The sequence below is a fragment of the Erpetoichthys calabaricus genome, chromosome 2 (assembly GCF_900747795.2).
Source record: "Erpetoichthys calabaricus chromosome 2, fErpCal1.3, whole genome shotgun sequence".
In the NCBI taxonomy this organism is placed as follows: domain Eukaryota; kingdom Metazoa; phylum Chordata; class Cladistia; order Polypteriformes; family Polypteridae; genus Erpetoichthys; species Erpetoichthys calabaricus.
The window spans coordinates 21,693,270-21,713,972 of record NC_041395.2 but is presented as its reverse complement, the minus strand read 5'-3'; the positions used below and the strand labels follow the sequence as shown (position 1 = coordinate 21,713,972).

General features: G+C 42.8%; 1 protein-coding gene across 1 annotated transcript in view; it reads right to left on the bottom strand.

The window, feature by feature from the left end:
- LOC127526802 (lamin tail domain-containing protein 1-like) overlaps positions 1 to 20,703 on the bottom strand; it is a 114,739-nt gene that overhangs the window by 59,815 nt on the left and 34,221 nt on the right. The window contains exon 2 of the mRNA XM_051923626.1: positions 4,391 to 4,577. Within this exon, the coding sequence (XP_051779586.1) occupies positions 4,391 to 4,577 (187 nt within the window). The remainder of the gene's footprint in view (positions 1 to 4,390; positions 4,578 to 20,703) is intronic.

The following is a 20,703-nucleotide window of genomic DNA, read 5'->3' as shown; positions in this document are numbered from 1 at the left end:
GTAGGTGGCGCCCAAACAACACAACCTGTAAACTACACTTGCTCTACTCCACTGTGCCAGGAGGCTCCCACAACGCACTTCACACACACTAGAAGCAAAGACATCACGGCTCCACAATGAAAGAGCTCAACTAACGGAAATACAAAACGAGCCCGTATGGAGAAGCACAATGAACGAGCGCGCCAACAACGCGCTTTTGACACAGCACAGGCACAGGAGGCACGTATCCAAATGGAGGGAGCTCAACGATTAGTAATACAAACACGAGCCCGTGTGGCTACGACCTGCAAATGAGCCCGTATGGATAAAAACACCACCGCATATACGACGACACAGCCATAAAAAAACAAAAAGAGACTGCATGAACTGCAGTGGGTTGGCACCCTGCCTGGGATTGGTTCCTGCCTTGTGCCCTGTGTTGGCTGGGATTGGCTCCGGCAGACCCCCCGTGACCCTGTGTTCGGATTCAGCAGGTTGGACAATGGATGGATGGATGGACTGCATGAAGAAAATCAATAACAGAAGCGCGTTGAAATGAACTGTCCCAGGACGCACACACCCTCCATGATATTTCATCACGCAGTGGCTTTCCACCGAGGCGCATACGTATTGCGCCATGGCGCACGCCCTAGAATCAAACGCAGCGGCTTCCCAGAGTCAGTAGGTGGCGCCCACACAATACAACCTGTTCACTACACTTGCTCTAATCCACTGTGCCAGTATTATAGATCACATAACGGTCACAGACTCAAACCCAGCAGCTTCCCCGACTCAGTGGCTGGCACACGAACACCACAACCTGTAAACTAAACTTGCTGTGCTCCACTCTGCCAGCAGTCGGTGTCAGCAAAGGCAAACGAATCACGTCTCCACAAAACGAGTCCGCTTTAATACAGATATGCTTATTTAATTAAATGACATTTCCCCAGACGCACCCACCCTCCATGATATGTCATCCATCCAAATATCGGACGGAACAGAAACTGATTGCCATTCTTGGATTTACGATTGTCTAGCGAATCGCGGGCTTACTTTTTTTTTATATAATAGAGAGAAACGAATCAGTGTTGATGTTTCTGGCCGGTCACTGTGCTATGGTGTCCATAAGAAATCCTCCCGAACGCTTTAAAATCCTTTTTTTTTTTTTTGTCTGCCACCTCCTGACTTACCAGTATGAGTAAACCCCCACCTATGATGTCCCGTCCAACTTGTCTTGATGTCTAGTAATGCAAGACATTAAGCTTTTTGGAGGTCCCCCCTATTTTTGGCCCTTCTAGACCCACAAACCCCTCAGTTTCAGACTATACTTTGTGCAGGAAGTGACACCCTTATGATAAAAGAGTAAACCAACAGGTGTCTGCAGCAGACATGACCAGCAGGACTTGACGTTGTGCAGGTCACCTCAGCCGACCCCAGGGGTTCACCTCCTAATGGGATACAAGAGGTCAGTTACTCCTCTTCACAAAACTTTGAACAAATGGGAATCTGTAATAAGCGCACGTGGAGCGACGTTTTACGCTATTTCAAGGTTGCTGATCACGAACGTGATAATAATTTTGATAATACATTCTTTACTAGTGGTCCGAGACCCCTAAGAGACACTCCCAGAATGTTAAAAATGACAAACTTCAAACATAACAGATCACTTTTTTAACCTTTACTAATGATCTAGCCCTCTATGGACCTCCATCAGAGGGTGAATAATGACAACATTTCTATTACAATACAATATTTAGACTTTAAACATTAAAACTGAAGCACACATTTGAACATTTCAAATATCTGACACACTATTAGTTATTAGTTATAGTTATTTGTTACTTTGTTTAGAGTTGTTATTCTGTTTGCACTATTACTACTGTTCTTTTTAAACTCTTTACTACCTTATCTTTATTCCTCTTGTTGCACTGAGCATGTATATGACAAAAGAATTTCCCTCGGGATAAATAAAGTTCTTATCTTATCTTATCTACGCTCGTTGATTATGTACTTCTATCTCATGAAGCAAATTGTTACATTTCTTACAAACACTTTGAATTAGGGCGGCTTACACTAAATCAGACAAGACAACACGTGTGTGAATGAGAGGGAGGTCAGTGGAATGATGAGGATGATGGAGGGAGTAGAGTTGGTGAAGGTGGAGGAGTTTAAATACTTGGGATCAACAGTACAGAGTAATGGGGATTGTGGAAGAGAGGTGAAGAAGAGAGGAGTGCAGGCAGGGTGGAGTGGGTGGAGAAGAGTGTCAGGAGTGATTTGTGACAGACGGGTATCAGCAAGAGTGAAAGGAAAAGTCTACAGGACGGTAGTGAGACCAGCTATGCTATATGGGTTGGAGATGGTGGCACTGACCAGAAAGCAGGAGACGGAGCTGGAGGTGGCAGAGTTAAAGATGTGAAGATTTGCATTGGGTGTGATGAGGATGGACAGGATTAGAAATGAGGGCATTAGAAGGTCAGCTCAGGTTGGATGGCTGAAGATAAAGTCAGAGAGGCGAGATTACGTTGGTTTGGACATGTGCAGAGGAGAGATGCTGGGTATATATGAGAGAAGGGTGCTAAGGATAGAGCTGCCAGGGAAGAGGAGAAGAGGAAGACCTAAGAGAAGGTTTCTGGATGTGGTGAGAGGGGACATGAAGGTGGTGGGTGTAACAGAACAAGATGACAAGGACAGAAAGATATGGAAGAAGATGATCCGCTGTGGCAACCCCTAACGGGAGCAGCCGAAAGAAGAAGAAGAAGACACTAAATCAGACATTTAACAACTAAAGGTCAGTATTGTTTAAGATAATAGATTTAAAATGTAAAAAAATGACATTTATTGATTGTTATGTTGGAAAACATTGTAAGACTTGCTTGTGAATGTGATGTGGTTTACCTGGTGACTCGTCAACATCAAAATGACACCTTAAAAGGTGTAAACAACCCATCATCTTAAAAATCACATTGGAAACTAGATTCTATAACTTGGCTTCATTTTATATTATATTATCCATCCATCCATCCATCATCCAATCCGCTATATCCTAACTACAGGGTCACGGGGGTCTGCTGGAGCCAACACAGGGCGCAAGGCAGGAAACAAACCCCGGGCAGGGCGCCAGCCCACCGCAGGGCACATATTATATTATATTACTAGCCAACCCGCGGTGTAGCATACGCCACATAATTATGTATTGATGGGTGAACACTTCCTGAAAGACACAGTTGTCCAAATGGGGTGGGTTTGAGGATACGACTGTGAGTGAATGAAAAGATGGAACTCTGGAGAGAGCAACATACAATTGTCCGTGACTGAAAACTGGTTCTGGCAGATACAGGCATACTGTATCTTTTTGAAAGTTTGTCCCTGTGCCTTATTAATTGTCATTGCAAAGGCCAATCTAACAGGAAATTGTCTGTGTGTAAAATTAAAAGGCAAATGTGAATCTGATGGGGTCAGGGATATCCGGGGAATAAGGACAGTTTGTGAGGTAGGAGCTGCGATAGTCTTACACTCCAGTACATTGCGGTGAATGCTGGTAACAGTCAGGCGGGCAAGCCAAAAAAAAACACTATGCTCTTAGATGGTATGAATCAGGTTTTTGTAGACAAAGATTTTCCCTGTTCCTGCAGGACCATCTAAGAAGAAGCATGTTTGTTGCAGATGGGAATCGCTGTATGCAGCGTGTAAAACAGTTTGTGAGGGTGGATGCGGTCGTGTGTATCCATGACGTGGGAGGAGGGTTAGAGTTGGCGGGCGGGGCTCTGTTGTGCGTATCCCATGGTCTTAAAGTTGGTGGGCGGGGCTCTGTGAGTTGGCGGGCGTGGCTCTGTCATGCGTGTCCCATGGTCTCTGTCTTGCGTGCCATGGTCAGCTGCTTAGTGAATTATATATATAGATATTATATTATATTATATTATATTATATTATATTATATTATATTATATGATATTATATTATACTGCGGTGGGCTGGCGCCCTGCCCGGGGTTTGTTTCCTGCCTTATGCCCTGTGTTGGCTCCAGCAGACCCCTGTGACCCTGTAGTTAGGATATAGCAGGTTGGATAGTGGATGGATGGATGGATATTATATTATATTATATTATATTATATTATATTATAGAAGGAAATATTATGATATGCAAGCTTTTGAAACAACTCAGGCCCCTACTTCAGGTAAGATGTAATGTAATCATCATTTCACGTAGTGTAATGTACGTATGACATGTATGATTCCATTTGGCCTGAAGAAGGGGCCTGAGTTACCTCGAATGCTTGCATGTTGTAATCTTTTTAGCCAATAAAAGGTGTTGTCATTTTACTTCACTTCTTACTACATTCATAATGACTAACACAGTACAACATCCTACTTCTAAAGCCTTCCTTTCAAACACACAGAGGTCACCTACTGTGATGTGCTGTCTTGCTGGCAGCCAGCTGCGCCTGGGAAAGCGGTACAGTGACACCGGGTGACGCCCGATGGTTTGCTGGATGAAGTATCCACTCAAGTCCAAGTTGCGATCAGGAGAGGAGTTCAGCAGTCTGATGAAGTGACCACATGAGTCCACCTTTTCAATTTTCAGCCAGCCTGTGGGACTGAGAAGATGCACAGTAAAAGATGGGAATTTGTGAAAGAAGGTTAGCCATTTCTAAACATGACTAAGGAGGGTTTTTTTTATTTTTGTAACATCATTTAGGAATGTGAAAGGTCAGAGAAGGGAGCCACCTGGCACACACCCTCACCATTTTTGAAAAATACACTCGGATACAACACCTGTGCACCTGCTCATCCATACAAGTATCAGTTCATGTTCACGTCAAGTATCAGAAAATGTGACCCCAGTAAAATTGACTGTGGCAAGATGGTTGATTTCAGATGGGCTGGTTTGAGTATTTCTCAGACTTCGCATCTGTAGAGTGTACTGAGAATGGTGTGAAATACAAAAACACCCAGTGAGTGGCAGATCTGTGTCACCTTGATAGTGTACTTGATGAAGTGAAATGTAGATAGATAGGAGGTCTTCCCTGACTGTCTAAAGACTTTTCTATCTATCTATCTATCTATCTATCTATCTATCTATCTATCTATCTATCTATCTATCTATCTATCTATCTATCTATCTATCTATCTATCTATCTATCTATCTTATATGGTGCTTTATGGGCACAATACACTTCTTTTCAAAATTGTTATATCTTGAAAACAAGTAGCTCAAGTGACTCAGTAATGGGAACTGAAATGAAACCTTTGGTTGTACAGCTCTTAGCCACAAGGGGGCGCACTGTCAACAGTACATGCAGAACTAAAGAGCGTTCAGGTCCGCGCTGCTCAGTCTCAGTCCCGGGGACTCCACGTGGCTGCAGGTTTTTGTTCCAACCAGTTTGATAATCAGCTTCGTCATTTTACCTCGAATTGATCTCATCTAATTAGCCGCTCTTGTTTCTCTTTTCTTATGCTGCGTTCTGAAAAGAACGATAGTGTGCCTTTTACATTTATGAGATATTTAGTAATACTTATATATTTGCTTTGGCATCAAATGCTCGACTGTGTTTTGTCGTTTTCTTGTTAATTTGCCTTTATTTTTACCTGGTGTTGTTTGCTCCCTTCATTGTATCCTAAAAATGGAAATTAACAACGAGACACCCGGGCAAACGACACAGAATGAGAAAAAAAAAGCTGCAGGTTCTTCATCGTCAGGTCAGTTTAGCAGGCTCATTACGAAATAATGGACTAAATAACCAGGAATATGGAATAGCAAAATGACAATCGTGATGACGATGAGAATTATAAAAAAACAAACAAACAACGAAATTATCCGCCTGTAACATCTAATTAGAAATTAGCAAGCCAACTACGTTTTGTAATTTCTACACGAACACAAAACATAGAAATAGGGAAATAACAGCTGATTTAATTAGACTAGGACCCCAATAAAAAGAAAAGACAGGTGGCACAAAACCTGCCACAGGGGGTCCACAGGACCCAGGTTCAAAGTTGGTGAAACGCTGGTTTAGATAGATAAATAGATAGATAGATGTGAAAGGCACTATATGATAGATAGATAGATAGATAGATGTGAAAGGCACTATATGATAGATAGATACATAGATATGAAAGGCACTATATAATAGATAGATAGATAGATATGAAAGGCACTATATAATAGATAGATAGATAGATAGATAGATAGATAGATAGATAGATAGATAGATGGGCGGCATGGTGGCACAGTGGTAGCGCTGCTGCCTCGCAGTTAGGAGACCTGGGTTCACCTCCCAGGTCCTCCCTGCGTGGAGTTTGCATGTTCTCCCCGTGTCTATGTGGGTTTCCTCCGGGCGCTCCGGTTTCCTCCAACAGTCCAAAGACATGCAGATTAGGTGGATTGGCGATTCTAAATTGGCTCTAGTGTGTGCTTGGTGTGTGGGTGTGTTTGTGTGTGTCCTGAGGTGGGTTGGCATCCTGCCTGGGATTGGTTCCTGCCTTGAGCCCTGTGTTGGCTGGGATTGGCTCCAGCAGTCCCCGTGACCCTGTGTTCGGATTCAGTGGGTTGGAAAATGTATGGATAGATATCTAGATAGATAGATAGATATGAAAGGCACTATATAATAGATAATGACTCATAATATTACAAAGTGAAGTCATGTTTTTCAAAAGTTCTGTAAATTTATTAAAAATCAAAAACTGAAATGTCTCCTTCATAGAAGTATTCTGACCCTTTGCTGCAGCACTCCACCTTGTGCTCAGGTGCCTCCTGCTTGCTTCTAGAACTTGACTGGAGTCCAACTGTGGCAGATTGATTTGCTTAGACATCATTTTGTTTGCAGAGAAGGTCCCACAATTCACAGTGCATGTCAAGACAAAAACCAAGCCATGAAGTCCAAAGAACCCTCTGTAGATCTCAGTGATCAAATTGTGATGAGACTAAGATCAGGGCGAGGAGATCTACCCATTTGTTTGTACTTTCTAGCACAGAGGCCTCAATAATTATGAAATGGAAGAAGTTTGGAACCACTAGGACTCTTCCTAGAGTTGGTCATCTGGCCAAACTGAGTAACCAGGAAAAGAAGGCCATTGGTAATGGAGGAAAAGAGATTCTGTGGTCTGTTGAGACCAGTTTTGAACTCTTTGGGCAGAACTGCAAGCACTATGTCTGGTAAAGACAAAACATCACTCGTCACCTGCCTAAAACTATGCCTAAGGTGAAGAATGTTGGTGGCAGCATCATGCTACGGGGGTATGTCTTAGTGGCCTGGACAGGTAGACTGATCAGAATTGTGGGAAGGATGAATGCAGCCAACTAGTGAGAGGTCCTCAAAGTCACCTCAGACTGGAATGACAGTTCATCTTTCAGCATGACACTGACCTGCGGCATATCACCCAAGATGACGCTGGAGTGACTTTGGGACAAGTCTCTGAGTGTCCTTGAATGGCCCATCCAAAGCCCAGTCTTAAACTCCATAGAAGATCCTGTGAAGAGACCTGAAGATGGCAGTTCACAGATGCTTCCCATCCAGTCTAAGGGAGCTTGAGAGGATCTGCTAGGAAGAATGTCATAACCTGCCCAAATCTAGATGTGAAAAGCTTGCAGAGACTTACGCAAGAAGCCTCAAAGATGGGATTGCTTCCAAAGGGGCTTCTACAAAGTACTGAACATTTATATAAATGAGAGAATTTAGTTTTTGATTTTTGATAAATTTGCAAACCTTTCTGAAAACAGGTTGCCACTTTGTCATGATGGTGTAGATCGATGGGCAAAAATGTCAAATGTCTCCATTTAAAATTAAATCTACAATAAAATAAAGTGTAGGGAAAGTGCAGTTGTGGTGTAGCGGGTCCACAGCTCAAGTCAAAAAAAGCCACTTTTTAAATAAACTAAGGGGGCTCTGCCCCCTACTGGCTTCGCTCGCCCACCCCCGGGTTTGGTTTACCGGATATACAATTTAAAGACATTGTTAGTTGTAAATGACTGCAAAATCATTCTGCATGTAGGGAGCGTAACAACGTAAAATACCGGCATTGTGAAGAAACAGTGAGGACTAATGCTATCTCTGAAACCTTTAGACCTTTAGATTTGTTGCACCCCTTGGTAAGTGGAGCAAGGTGCGCAATTAATTGTATGTTGTTTCATTTGTTCATTTATTCTGTTACTTTGTAGAATGTACGTTTATATTTTTGTATATAGTTTTCACGGTGCTCGTGACGATATAACGACTACAATAAAGAGCCACAATTTGAGACATAAATAAAGATAAACGCACCAGTCTGAGACTCTCTGCGTGTTGATTCTTTTCAAACCAAGGGCTGCTACAGTTATTTTCATGGGAATTGTTACATATCCATTATTTTCATTTTTACTTTAAAAGTTTTGTAAAAACAATACTTGTCCTTTATTATCGGCCCCAGGCGTGGTTACATCTCTTTCTTGCAGGACGTATATCGCTGCTCGTGTTGTGAAGGGGGAGCAGTTGAACACACGCTAAGGAGATGCCGTCCGATCATCTGCTGCTGGCGAGCTTCGTGTTTTGCTTGTCGTTGTTTTAAGAGCTGGGAGCACATGAAGCATGTCTGCCAACAGCAATCCAACAACTGCTTGGTTAGATGTCCGTGGACTTGTTTTAAATGATGTCTCACTGCCTTGTCTCGCGTGACGTTGTAAAAGCAATACTTGTCCTTTATTTTTGACCCCAGGTGTGGTTACATCTCTTTCTCGCAGGACGTATAACGCTGCTCGTGTTGTGAAGGGGGAGCAGCTGAACACACGCTAAGGAGATGCCGTCGGATCATCTGCTGGCTTCCTGCTGCTGCTGGCGAGCTTCCTGTTCCACTTGTCTTGCTGCCTGTACAGCAGCTCTCCTTTTGCCACTTCGTGTCTCTGCCGCTTGTGTTGTGAAGGGGGGGGGGGGGGGGGGGGGGGGGGGTGTGGCTGAATGCATGCTAAGGAGATGCAGTCGGATCATCTGCTGGCTTTCTGCTGCTGGCGAGCTGCGTGCTTTGCTTGTCGCTTGTCGTTGTTTTAAGAGCTGGGGGCACATGAAGCATGTCTGCCAACAGCAATCCAACAACTGCTTGGTTAGATGTCCGTGGACTTGTTTTAAATGATGTCTCACTGCCTTGTCTCGCGTGACGTTGTAAAAGCAATACTTGTCCTTTATTTTTGACCCCAGGTGTGGTTACATCTCTTTCTCGCAGGACGTATAATGCTGCTCGTGTTGTGAAGGGGGAGCAGCTGAACACACGCTAAGGAGATGCCGTCGGATCATCTGCTGGCTTCCTGCTGCTGCTGGCGAGCTTCCTGTTCCACTTGTCTCGCTGCCTGTACAGCAGCTCTCCTTTTGCCACTTCATGTCTCTGCCGCTCGCGTTGTGAAAGGGGGGTGCGGCTGAACGCATGCTAAGGAGATGCAGTCGGATCATCTGCTGGCTTTCTGCTGCTGGCGAGCTGCGTGCTTTGCTTGTCGCTTGTCGTTGTTTTAAGAGCTGGGAGCACATGAAGCATGTCTGCCAACAGCAATCCAACAACTGCTTGGTTAGATGTCCGTGGACTTGTTATAAATGTTGTCTCACTGCCTGGTCTCGCGTGACGTTGTAAAAGCAATACTTGTCCTTTATTTTCGACCCCAGGTGTGGTTACATCTCTTTCTCGCAGGACGTATAACGCTGCTCATGTTGTGAACGGGGAGCAGCTGAACACACGCTAAGGAGATGCCGTCGGATCAGCTGCTGGCGAGCTGCGTGTTTTGATTGTTGCTTGTCGTCATTTTAAGAGCTGGGAGCACATGATGCGTGTCTGCCAAAAGCATTCCAACAACTGCTTGGTTAGATGTCCGTGAACTTGTTTTAAATGATGTCTCACTGCCTTGTCTCGCGTGACGTTACAGTGTCTTTCGCGGGACATCAAATTGTCTTCCGAGAAGATCACGTCTCGTCTCCCTAGTCTCCCTTCATGGATTTTTTTTTAATAATAGAGAGATAGTCGCCACATAGTCGCGGCTTAAAGAGCGGGGCGTGGTAGTGTGGCCGGAGCGATTCCCGGGTGATTCGTGATGCGGACGGTCCTTGCTTAAGTGCACAGGTGAGGAGTCGTCCGCATCCGTTATTGTTGTCGGGAGCTGCTAATTGCCACACCAGATCCACGTCCCCATAATATTTAATAGAAGCACGTGGCGGATGGGGAAAAAAAGGAGGAAGGAAAGAAGAGAAAGAAAAGAATGTTAAGGGAGGTTAAGGGTGAAGAAGATGGCAGGATGCAGGACAGAGAAAGTTAGTGAGAGTGAGAGCAGGCTCGTGAAAGTTGAATGCAGCTGGTAGGAGAGCCCCAAAGGAGTGTTTGGCCAACTCTCAGAGGGTTTCTGTTGGAAGCGGTCGCTCCAGCTGAGCAGTTTAGAGGAGCAGAGGAAACGACTTGGCGCAGAAGGTAGCAGCAGTCGAGGAGGCTTTGGGCATGTTGAGTCCCAGCGTGAGCGCCCCAGCCGCTGGGGAAGGAACCGAAGTCTTGGTCTGGCTGGAGCCCAACGTACTGTAGCCGGGGATCTGAGGGCTACTGGACCAGAAAAGAAGGAGCTGCATTTGCTGGTAGGGCAACTCCCCTGCTGCGGGGACGAATGGGAGAAGCAGGGGAGCCGCCAGTAGAAGAAGGCACCTGGCTTTAGTTTTAAAGAAAGACCGCTTCCTGTGTGTTTTAAACCTCCACAGTTCACTTGTTTTTATGGATTATTTATTTAATGACTTATTTGAGAGACACTGCACTATTTATTTGAACACTTTGATTTGGTTGATTTTTTTTAATAAAAGCACTTCGCACTTTTTTGCACCATCCCCTTGCTTCATGGTTGATGCCTATGGCAAGCTGTTTTAACATTTAATCCGTTTAATTTGATATGTGTTTGCAAGGCTTTGATATCATTAGTTTTAAATTTGATATCAGCATTTTCAAATTTGATATCGGACTTATAAAATTTGATATCAAGCTTTTGAAATTTGATATCGAACTTTTAGAAATTTAATATCACACTTTTGAAACTTAATTTCAAAAAAGAGAGCTTAAATGCTTCCATAGGATGGCAGGTCACTTTAACATTTAATCTATTTGTCTTTTTATGAAATTTGATAACGAGCTTCTGAAATTTGATATCAAATTTCAAAAGCTCGATCAAATTTCAGAAGCTTGATATCAAATTTCATAAAAAGACAAATGGATTAAATGTTAAAGTGACCTGCCATCCTATGGAAGCACTTAAGTTCTCTTTTATGAAATTAAGTTTCAAAAGTGTGATATCAAATTTTAAAAACGCGATATCAAATTTCAAAAGCGTGATATCAAATTTTAAAAGCATGATATCAAATTTTAAAAACTCGGTATTGTAACTGCTGATATCATGTAAAACAGATTAAATGTTAAAACGGTCTGCCATACACTTTAACGTTTAATCCATTTATCTTTTTATGAAATTTGATATCGAGCTTCTGAAACTTGATTGAGCTTTTGAAATTTGATCGAGCTTTTGAAATTTGATATCAAATTTCAGAAGCTCGATATCAAATTTCAAAAACTCGATATCAAATTTCATAAAAAGACAAATGGATTAAATGTTAAAGTGACCTGCCATCCTATGGAAACACTTAAGTTCTCTTTTATGAAATGAAGTTTCAAAAGTGTGATATCAAATTTTAAAAACTTGATATCAAATTTTAAAAACTCGACATCAAATTTTAAAAGCTTGATATCAAATTTTAAAAGCGTGATATCAAATTTTAAAAGCGTGATATCAAATTTTAAAAACGATATCAAATTTCAGCAAGTTGATATCAAATTTAAAAGCAACGATATCAATCAGCATTGTAACTGCTGATATCATATAAAACAGATTAAATGTTAAAACAGCCTGCCATAGATGTCTTCACTGCCTAGCTCATCGGTGACGTTATCGACGGTGTCGGGTTCGAGAGCTCCCAGAAGTAAGATGTGAGCATGGAGCAGAACCCGCATCGTCACGGCAGTGGTCTCAGTACTTCATGAACGCTCTGTATTTTTTAGAACACCTTATACATTTTCAACACAGTTGTCTGTGTCATTGTCCTTGAGCGCCTCTCGCTGGAGAGGGACGTCACCTCACCACATGTACAGTATATGTACGCTCTGCCTTTGTGTGAGTGAGCATTGTCAGTGCTTACAGTTGGTGACGGTCACACAACACTCTAAAGTTTACACAAAGTGAGGGGGTCTGAATACTTCCTGAATCTGTCTTACTTTTAATTGACTGCCTTATTAATATTCAGAACTCTTTGTTTCTTTTTTGCTTAACCAGCAGTTAAACAATAATGAGGTGCAAATCACACTGAGAGACGCCTCAACTGTCTTAAACCAACTCATTTCTTAATTAGAAGCCAATTCATGCTGCTAATCCATCTTGTGATTTCATTTCAGGGCTTGTTAGTGCCCTCGTTCTGCCACACCAGAATTGTCCAAAGCTACTCATTTTCTTTTTTCTGAGAGCAATAGTTTTGTAGACAAGAATATCAACATGTCAGACCTGCATTTTATTCAAATATTGCATAAATGAACCTTCTTCTTCTTCCTCCTCTTCATCTTTTACCACTTCTATGTGGGGTTGATGTTTGTGATCCAAAGCCTGCACCGGGGGGATTGGTCTTTTATATCAAAACATCCATAAGCAGATCAAAGAGATAAGGACTTCAAGAAGACCCCTGGTGCAGATCTTCTCTAACTGGGGTCTTGTCTCTTCCCTCACCACTGCTTTTAACCCAAGTCCTCACCCCCTCATACATATCCTCATCCAATACAGTCATCCCATATGTCTGTGGTCCTCCTTTCTCTCTCCTGCACCTCCAGACCTCTTGACGTGACACTCTATCCTAAGCCTTCTCCAAATCAGTAAACACCACATGAAGACCCTTTTTGTTTTTACTTATTTCTTCTCTATCAAAGGCTACATCAGTTGTTCCTCTCCGTGGCATAAAACCCAACTGCTCCTCCCCTATGGTGGTATGAGACACCATACAGAGATGAGGTGGAATGGCTGTCTGCATGGTGTGAAGACAACAATCTATCTCTCAATGTTGACAAGACAAAAGAGATAATCGTGGACTTCAGAAAATCACATCCTGCCCACATCCCACTCAGCATCAATGGTTTAGATGTGGAGACTGTTAGGAGTACCAAGTTCCTTGGTGTGCACATAACTGAGGAACTTACATGGACACATAACACCTCATCACTAATCAAGAAAGCCCAGCAGAGACTACACTTCCTGAGGCAGCTGAAGCGAGCATGTCTTCTCCCTTCCATCCTCACCATGTTCTACAGAGGCACCATTGAGAGTGTTCTGACCAGCTGCATCACTGTCTGGTATGGCAACTGCAACATATCTGACCGCAAGCGCCTGCAAAGGATAGTGAAGACAGCAGAGAACATTATTGGGGTGCCTCTCCCTTCACTACAGGACATATTCTACAAACGCAGTGTACGCAAGGCCTGCAGCATTGTGCAGGACCCCTTACACCCCTCACTTCTGCCATCCAAGAGAAGATACTGCAGCATCAAAGCCAGATCTGCCAGGCTGCAGGATAGCAAGCTGTCAGACTCCTTAACACCAGGATGTCCCCTGGGACCTTCCACACGGCCTCAACCACCTCTAAAAACAGAACTTTTATACATGTGAGCCACTGTCCTGCAAAGATGAGTGTGCAGGTAGAGAAGAACTGAAAATCTCCTACTGACCTTTAAGGATTTTGACACTCTTGATATCCTTCTGCTGTGAAACATTCTGACCTGTCATTGTTTACACATGTCTTAAACAACTATTATCATACACTGATCATTGCTGTATTATCTATATCTATTATTTATTATTTATTTATTAAATTACATATCTATTGACTATATGTTTCTAGATTGCAAATACCATACATTGTATCAATGTTCATATTGCTAACTACACGTCAATATTGCTGCTACTTCTTCGTCTTGTCTTTGCACAATGTCTTGTCTTGTTTGTATTTTATTCTTTAAATTTAAATTTTAATTCTATTTTTTATTTATTATTTGCACGTCATTTTGTTACACTGTGGACACTGAGCTTCAAAATTTCGTCTATCTGTATACTTGTACAGTGCATCCAGAAAGTATTCACAGCGCATCACTTTTCCACATTTTCTTATGTTACAGCCTTATTCCAAAATTCATTTTTTTCCTCAGAATTCTACACACAACACCCCATAATGACAACATGAAAAAAGTTTTCTTGAGGTTTTTGCAAATTTATTAAAAATAAAAAAACTGAGAAATCCCATGTCCATAAGTATTCACATCCTTTGCTCAATACTTTGTTGATGCACCTTTGGCAGCAATTCCAGCCTCAAGTCTTGTTGAATATGATGCCACAAGCTTGGCACACCAATCCTTGGCCAGTTTCGCCCATTCCTCTTTGCAGCACCTCTCAAGCTCCATCAGGTTGGATGGGAAGCGTTGCTGCACAGCCATTTTAAGATCTCTCCAGAGATGTTCAATTGGATTCAAGTCTGGGCTCTGGCTGGGCCACTCAAGGACATTCGCAGAGTTGTCCTGAAGCCACTCCTTTGATATCTTGGCTGTGTAATTAGGGTCGTTGTCCTGCTGAAAGATGAACCGTCGCCCCAGTCTGAGGTCAAGAGCGCTCTGATGCAGGTTTTCATCCAGGATGTCTCTGTACATTGCTACAGTCATCTTTCCCTTTATCCTGACTAGTCTCCCAGTCCCTGCCGCTGAAAAACATCCACACAGCATGATGCTGCCACCCCCATGCTTCACTGTAGGGATGGTATTGGCCTGGTGATGAGCGGTGCCTGGTTTCCCCCAAATGTGACGCTTGGCATTCACACCAAACAGTTCAATCTTTGTCTTATCAGACCAGAGAATTTTCTTTCTCATGGTCTGAGAGTCCTTCAGGCGCCTTTTGGCAAACTCCAGACGGGCTGCCATGTGCCTTTTACTAAGGAGTGGCTTCCGTCTGGCCACTCTACCATACAGGCCTGATTGGTGGATTGCTGCAGAGATGGTTGTCCTTCTGGAAGGTTCTCCTCTCATCACAGAGGACCTCTGGAGCTCTGACAGAGTGACCATCGGGTTCTTGGTCACCTCCCTGACTAAGGCCCTTCTCCCCCGATCGCTCAGTTTAGATGGCCGGCCAGCTCTAGGAAGAGTCCTGGTGGTTTCGAACTTCTTCCACTTACGGATGATGCAGGCCACTGTGCTCATTGGGACCTTCAAAGCAGCAGAAATTGTTCTGTAACCTTCCCCAGATTTGTGCCTCGAGACAATCCTGTCTCAGAGGTCTACAGACAATTCCTTTGACTTCATGCTTGGTTTGTGCTCTGACATGAACTGTCAACTGTGAGACCTTATATAGACAGGTGTGTGCCTTTCCAAATCATGTCCAGTAAACTGAATTTACCACAGGTGGACTCCAGTGAAGCTGCAGAAACATCTCAAGGATGATCAGGGGAAACAGGATGCACCTGAGCTCAATTTTGAGCTTCATGGCAAAGGCTGTGAATACTTATGTACATGTGCTTTCTCAGTTGTTTTATTTTTAATAAATTTGCAAAAACCTCAAGTAAACTTTTTTCACGTTGTCATTATGGGGTGTTGTGTGTAGAATTCTGAGGAAAAAAATGAATTTAATCCATTTTGGAATAAGGCTGTAACATAACAAAATGTGGAAAAAGTGATGTGCTGTGAATACTTTCCGGATGCACTGTATGTGGTTGAGATGACTTTAACTCTTCCCTAAGCCTTCTCTCTATACCCCTTTCCCAAGTTTTCACTGTATGTGACATCAACTTTATCCCTCTCTAGTTTCCACAATCCCTAATATCGTCCTCCTCCTTATCAATGGTTACAATCCCACGGTTCCTCCACTCTTCTGGTATTCTCTCCTGTTCATAGATCTTCTGCATTAGATCGTACAACACATCTAGTCCATCTTCCTCTTAAATTTTTCCACACTTCTCTTTGAATTTCATCGGGTCCTGTTGCTTTTCCATTTTTCATTCTTTTCATTGCCTCCTTTACTTCCTTCCTCCTTTTTTTTGTGATACTAGCCCTTCATTCAAGACTCAAACACAACCCGAAAACGCATTTAACATACAGAAGGTGTTCACCTACACTGGGCATGTAAACATTGACGGAAATATATTTATCGGAGAACTGTAGTGACAGGTAAATCATTTGCCTTTAGAGCTGAATTGAAAACCTGAGGTTGACGCACCTCACCGTCTTCTGACAGCAGTGACTAAAGGTTCTGTGTTTTTTTAGTCGAGCTGTTAGCACAAAAGGTCACAGAATTCTAATAAATAACTACCAAGAAAAAATGTTTTTTCAAATGCTACCAATTGCTATTTTGTGTACTGCATCTTAAGGAATAATAGCCGTCCCCCTCGGCTCCCCCACGTAGTAGTGAAACAGGACAGTGAGGAGTGCCCTGCCCGGCTCCCCTCTCCTGACGTCATGCTTCCGCCTCCCCTCATCCCGCAGCCTGTGTCTCGGATTAGCGCAAATATATCACTCCTGCAAGTGAACTATGATACTTAGCACGACAAGAGAAGTCGCAAAATCAAATGGAATGTTCAAGCAAATTATAGAAAAAAAACCAGACCTAAATCCGTTAAGTAGTTCTCTTGTTCACTAGCTAAGCGGAGGTAAAGAACACCCACCCACCTCTCCTCAGCCCACTGCGTCTCTCTCAGATTCGCGTAAATAAATTGGTACTGCAAGCGCACTATGATACACAGGGAAATGAGAAAAGTTGCAAAATCAACTGGAATGTTCAAGCAAATTCTAGAAAAAAAACTCGATCTAAATCCGTTAAGTAGTTCTCTCGTGAAAAGTGGACAGACAGACAGACAGACAGACATTGGATTTTATATATACAGTGGAACCTCGGTTAGCGAGTAACTTGGTTTATAAGTGTTTTGCAAGATTTTGCAAAATTTTTAATAAATTTTGACTTGATAAACGAGTGAGGTCTTGCAGTACGAGTAGTATGTATGTGCTTTGTCTGCTGAGCGTCATGTGATCACAACTGAGCTGATGGTTCTTCTCTCCCTCGCTGCAGGATTGTGGGCAATCATCTCCTATTCTCCGTCTGAGTCGGCGTGCCTCACTCATATAGTCAACATCCATACGAGCGTATACTGTTTACTATAGCATTAGTATTGTGACTGTGTGTGTGTGTGTGCTCTTGCTCGCGCGCGCTCGTGTGTGTGTGTGTGTGTGTGTGCTCACGCGAGAGTGTGTGCTGTGACGTGCGAGTCCCCGTCTTGCACCCTAAAACACGAAGCTGAGTCCCAGTACTTTAGCAACACCAGCTTTATTCAGCTTGAAACAGCAACAGCGCGGTTATTTATAAACAGACACAGCAGTCAGGCAGGGCCCTACACATTTATAATTTCCTTGTTCCTTGTATCACCCATCGACGGCAGGCGCTTATAGCATGTCCGCAATCTTTTCGGATTCACTTTTACGGCGAACTGCTACAGCGCTGGGAGACTGCGATTGCTTTGGGACGCTCTTCCGCGTGTCGTCCCGTTGGGTGGAATCCCACAAGAGTTTAGAAACTCATTCACACCAGCCGTGATTGTTTTCAAAGGTAGAGTGCAGGTTAATTTGTTTTATGTACTTTTACTTTATATTATGTTTTAATCATTTTTATATGAATAGTTTTGGGTTGTGGAACAAATCATCTGAGTTTCCATTATTTCTTACTGGGAAATTCACTTTGATTTACGAGTGCTTTGGACTATGAGCACGTTTCCGGAACGAATTATGCTCGCAAACTGAGGTTCCACTGTATAGAGATTTCATGGTTACTGCGTAATGAAACTGTATATTATCAGAAATATTGTTTCGTTATAGAGAATCTATGAAGAAAAGTGTATTTTTGAGTAATCTCTAGTGAAAGATTACAGTTTTTGTTGGTTGTGGGAACCTAACCCCCTAATTCCCATCAGCTGAATGCATTGAAATTTGCGTTTTTGACTTTCTCGTCCTTTTCTAGGAACATTACCCCTATGAAAGCTGAGAATTGACTGTATTTTAACAGAGTGTTGAATTCTGGGATATGCAAATGTGGCAAGCATTATGGGAAGGATGTTCAAATGTAAAGCAAACATTAGGAAGATGTGTCAACATTTATATTTAAGCTCAGATAAACTAACCAGTGTGTATATGCGTGTTTGAAGATGTGAAATATGGCTTTTAGGGACTTTGTTGTTTAACTTGCATCTCATAATTAGCTTAAAATAACTTCAGGTTGGCAGGTACGAAATGCCAAGGGGAAATTCTCAATCATCCAATTTGTGACTGATTAAACTTAACGCAAATCGTCTTCACACCATGGTATAAAGGAAAGCACCTCCATTGACGATCGTAAGGAGGGGTAAGCCGTTCACAGACGGGGAATACATGAAAGAATTGTTCATAAAAAAATCAGAGCATCTATTCTCCAACTTTAAATGTTTTGGCGTAGGATGTTTAGGTGTTTGAGCGCAAGATGACAGTGTTTGCCAGAGATGTACAGAAAGGTACGCTCTCTCACTTCCCCTCCCTGAGAGAGTTCAAAGAAGCGAACAATCACATAAATTGTGATTATTTCCACCGTACAATTATTGCAATGCAAGCTGCATTTAGAGAAAGATTCAGTGAGTTCAGAAAAGAAAAAAACACTCTCTCCTTCCCTGTCACACCCCTGGACATCGACCCATCCCTGCTGAACTCATCCGCATTCACAGGAGTACTGTAAGTAAGCCCGATCTAGAAATTGAACTGGCCGACATAGCGGATAAAGATTTATGGGTGTCCAAGTTCAAATGCCTGACAGCAGATCTTGAAGAAGTCGCTCGTCAGAAGGCTACTCTCGCTAAAGAGCACAAATGGAGTGATATTGAAAACCTCCCCAAACCAGACAAACTTGTTTTCGACACATGGAGTGTCATTCCTGAAACATATATGAACGTCCTGTCCATCTTTGGCTCAACATACTTATGTGAGCAAGTTTTCTCAAGCATGAACTTCATAAAGTCCAAATATCGCTCCCGCCTCACACATGAGAGCCTGCAGTCCTGTGTGAAGGTCAAAGTCACATCGTACAGCCTTGACATAGAGATGATCTGCAGCGAACTTCAGAAACGGAAGTCACATTAAACAGGTGAGAACAATAACATTTATAGGCGATCATTTTTCAGAGAAACAAACACATTCATTTCGGACCAGGAGCTGATGTTGGTTTTTTTGTATGTTCAGGTGCTTCAGTTGATTGCTGGCTGAGAGGGAAACCTGAAGGGGATGAGAGCACACTGAAATGGAATTTTATGTTTACTTTTTTAAAGCTGCTAAGCTACAGCTAAATGTTTTATTTATATTAAAGTAGGCTCGTTTTTATTTTAATTTTACACAGGTATAGGAAGGACTCAAATAGGCCTGCATAGTTCAGTTTAATTTATTTCAAAGTAGGCCTACACATGCACCCTGCACTTCTGTTTGTTGTATTCCGTGGTTGTAACATGTAAAAATTTACAAGTTTATAAGCTGTGTTATGTTTTGCGGCTCCAGACTATTTTTCTTTGGAGGAAGAGGGGGCAAAATGGCTCTTTTGATAGTGAAGGTTGCAGACCCCTGATCTAAAAGAACAAAATATTCAGAAAAGCTTTAGCAATATTTTCAAGCATTGCTCACTAAAACCATAAACGCCAATAAAGACGCTTGCTTTCAGTAACTGTCAGAATTAAAGAGGCTTTTGTAGTGATGACCTCCTCCTGGTTAAATCCTCCCACTTGTTTCCCCGACTTTCCCCTCGGGCTGTCACTCCAGGCATTTCTGGAATGTTCCGAGGCCGACCTCAGCCGTGTTCTGTCCTGACTAAAGACACGTGAAGGCCTTCAAGCTCTGAGAGTTCTTGTGTGGACCCAGCTGCTCCCTGTCACTCTTGGGACCCCACAGGTTCTCTTGTTGAACTTTTCATTTTTTAAATCAAATATGCATTGAAAGAAATGTTCCTAGAGCTGCCAATTTACGCTCTCAGTTTAAAATACTGTTAGGTGGAACGAGTGTGCCACTAATAACTTTTGCATAAATTGTTAAATCAGGGCCTGCATTTCCAATGATCGTAAAAGTGGCCCCAAGCTCGTTCCACCAGTGACTCAGTTGGCAATGGACTCAAGTGGTAATGATGTTGAAATACCATTTAGCCCAGAATGGCAATAACTACTGTGAAGTTATCTTGTTGAAATATTTGAACAGGAGCAGAGGGGATGGAAAGCATTAGTGTGTCAAGAGGCAGGCGGCAAGAACCCACCCTGGCATCACCAGGCAGCATTCAACTTTAACAATGCCATGCTAGGACTCAAAAACTGGATATAGCATGTTTGAGATTGTTATGATCTATATACCCTATCTGTGTGTGTGTGTGTTGTCACATACGTGTGCTTAGGGGACATTCACAGGGCCCTGTCCTGGTAAGTGATTCTACCCTGGGACAAGAGAGGGGGGGCACTGTCACTAAAGACCTCTGAACAGCGCTGAACAACAGCCAACAGATGACCTCTGACCACACCCCAACTTCTGGCGAAGCCACGCCCCTTTTGGGACACTTTTTTATATATTCAACCTGACAACCAAAGACAGGCATTCACTTCGGGACCCGACTCTGCAAGGAGACTGAGCTCTGTG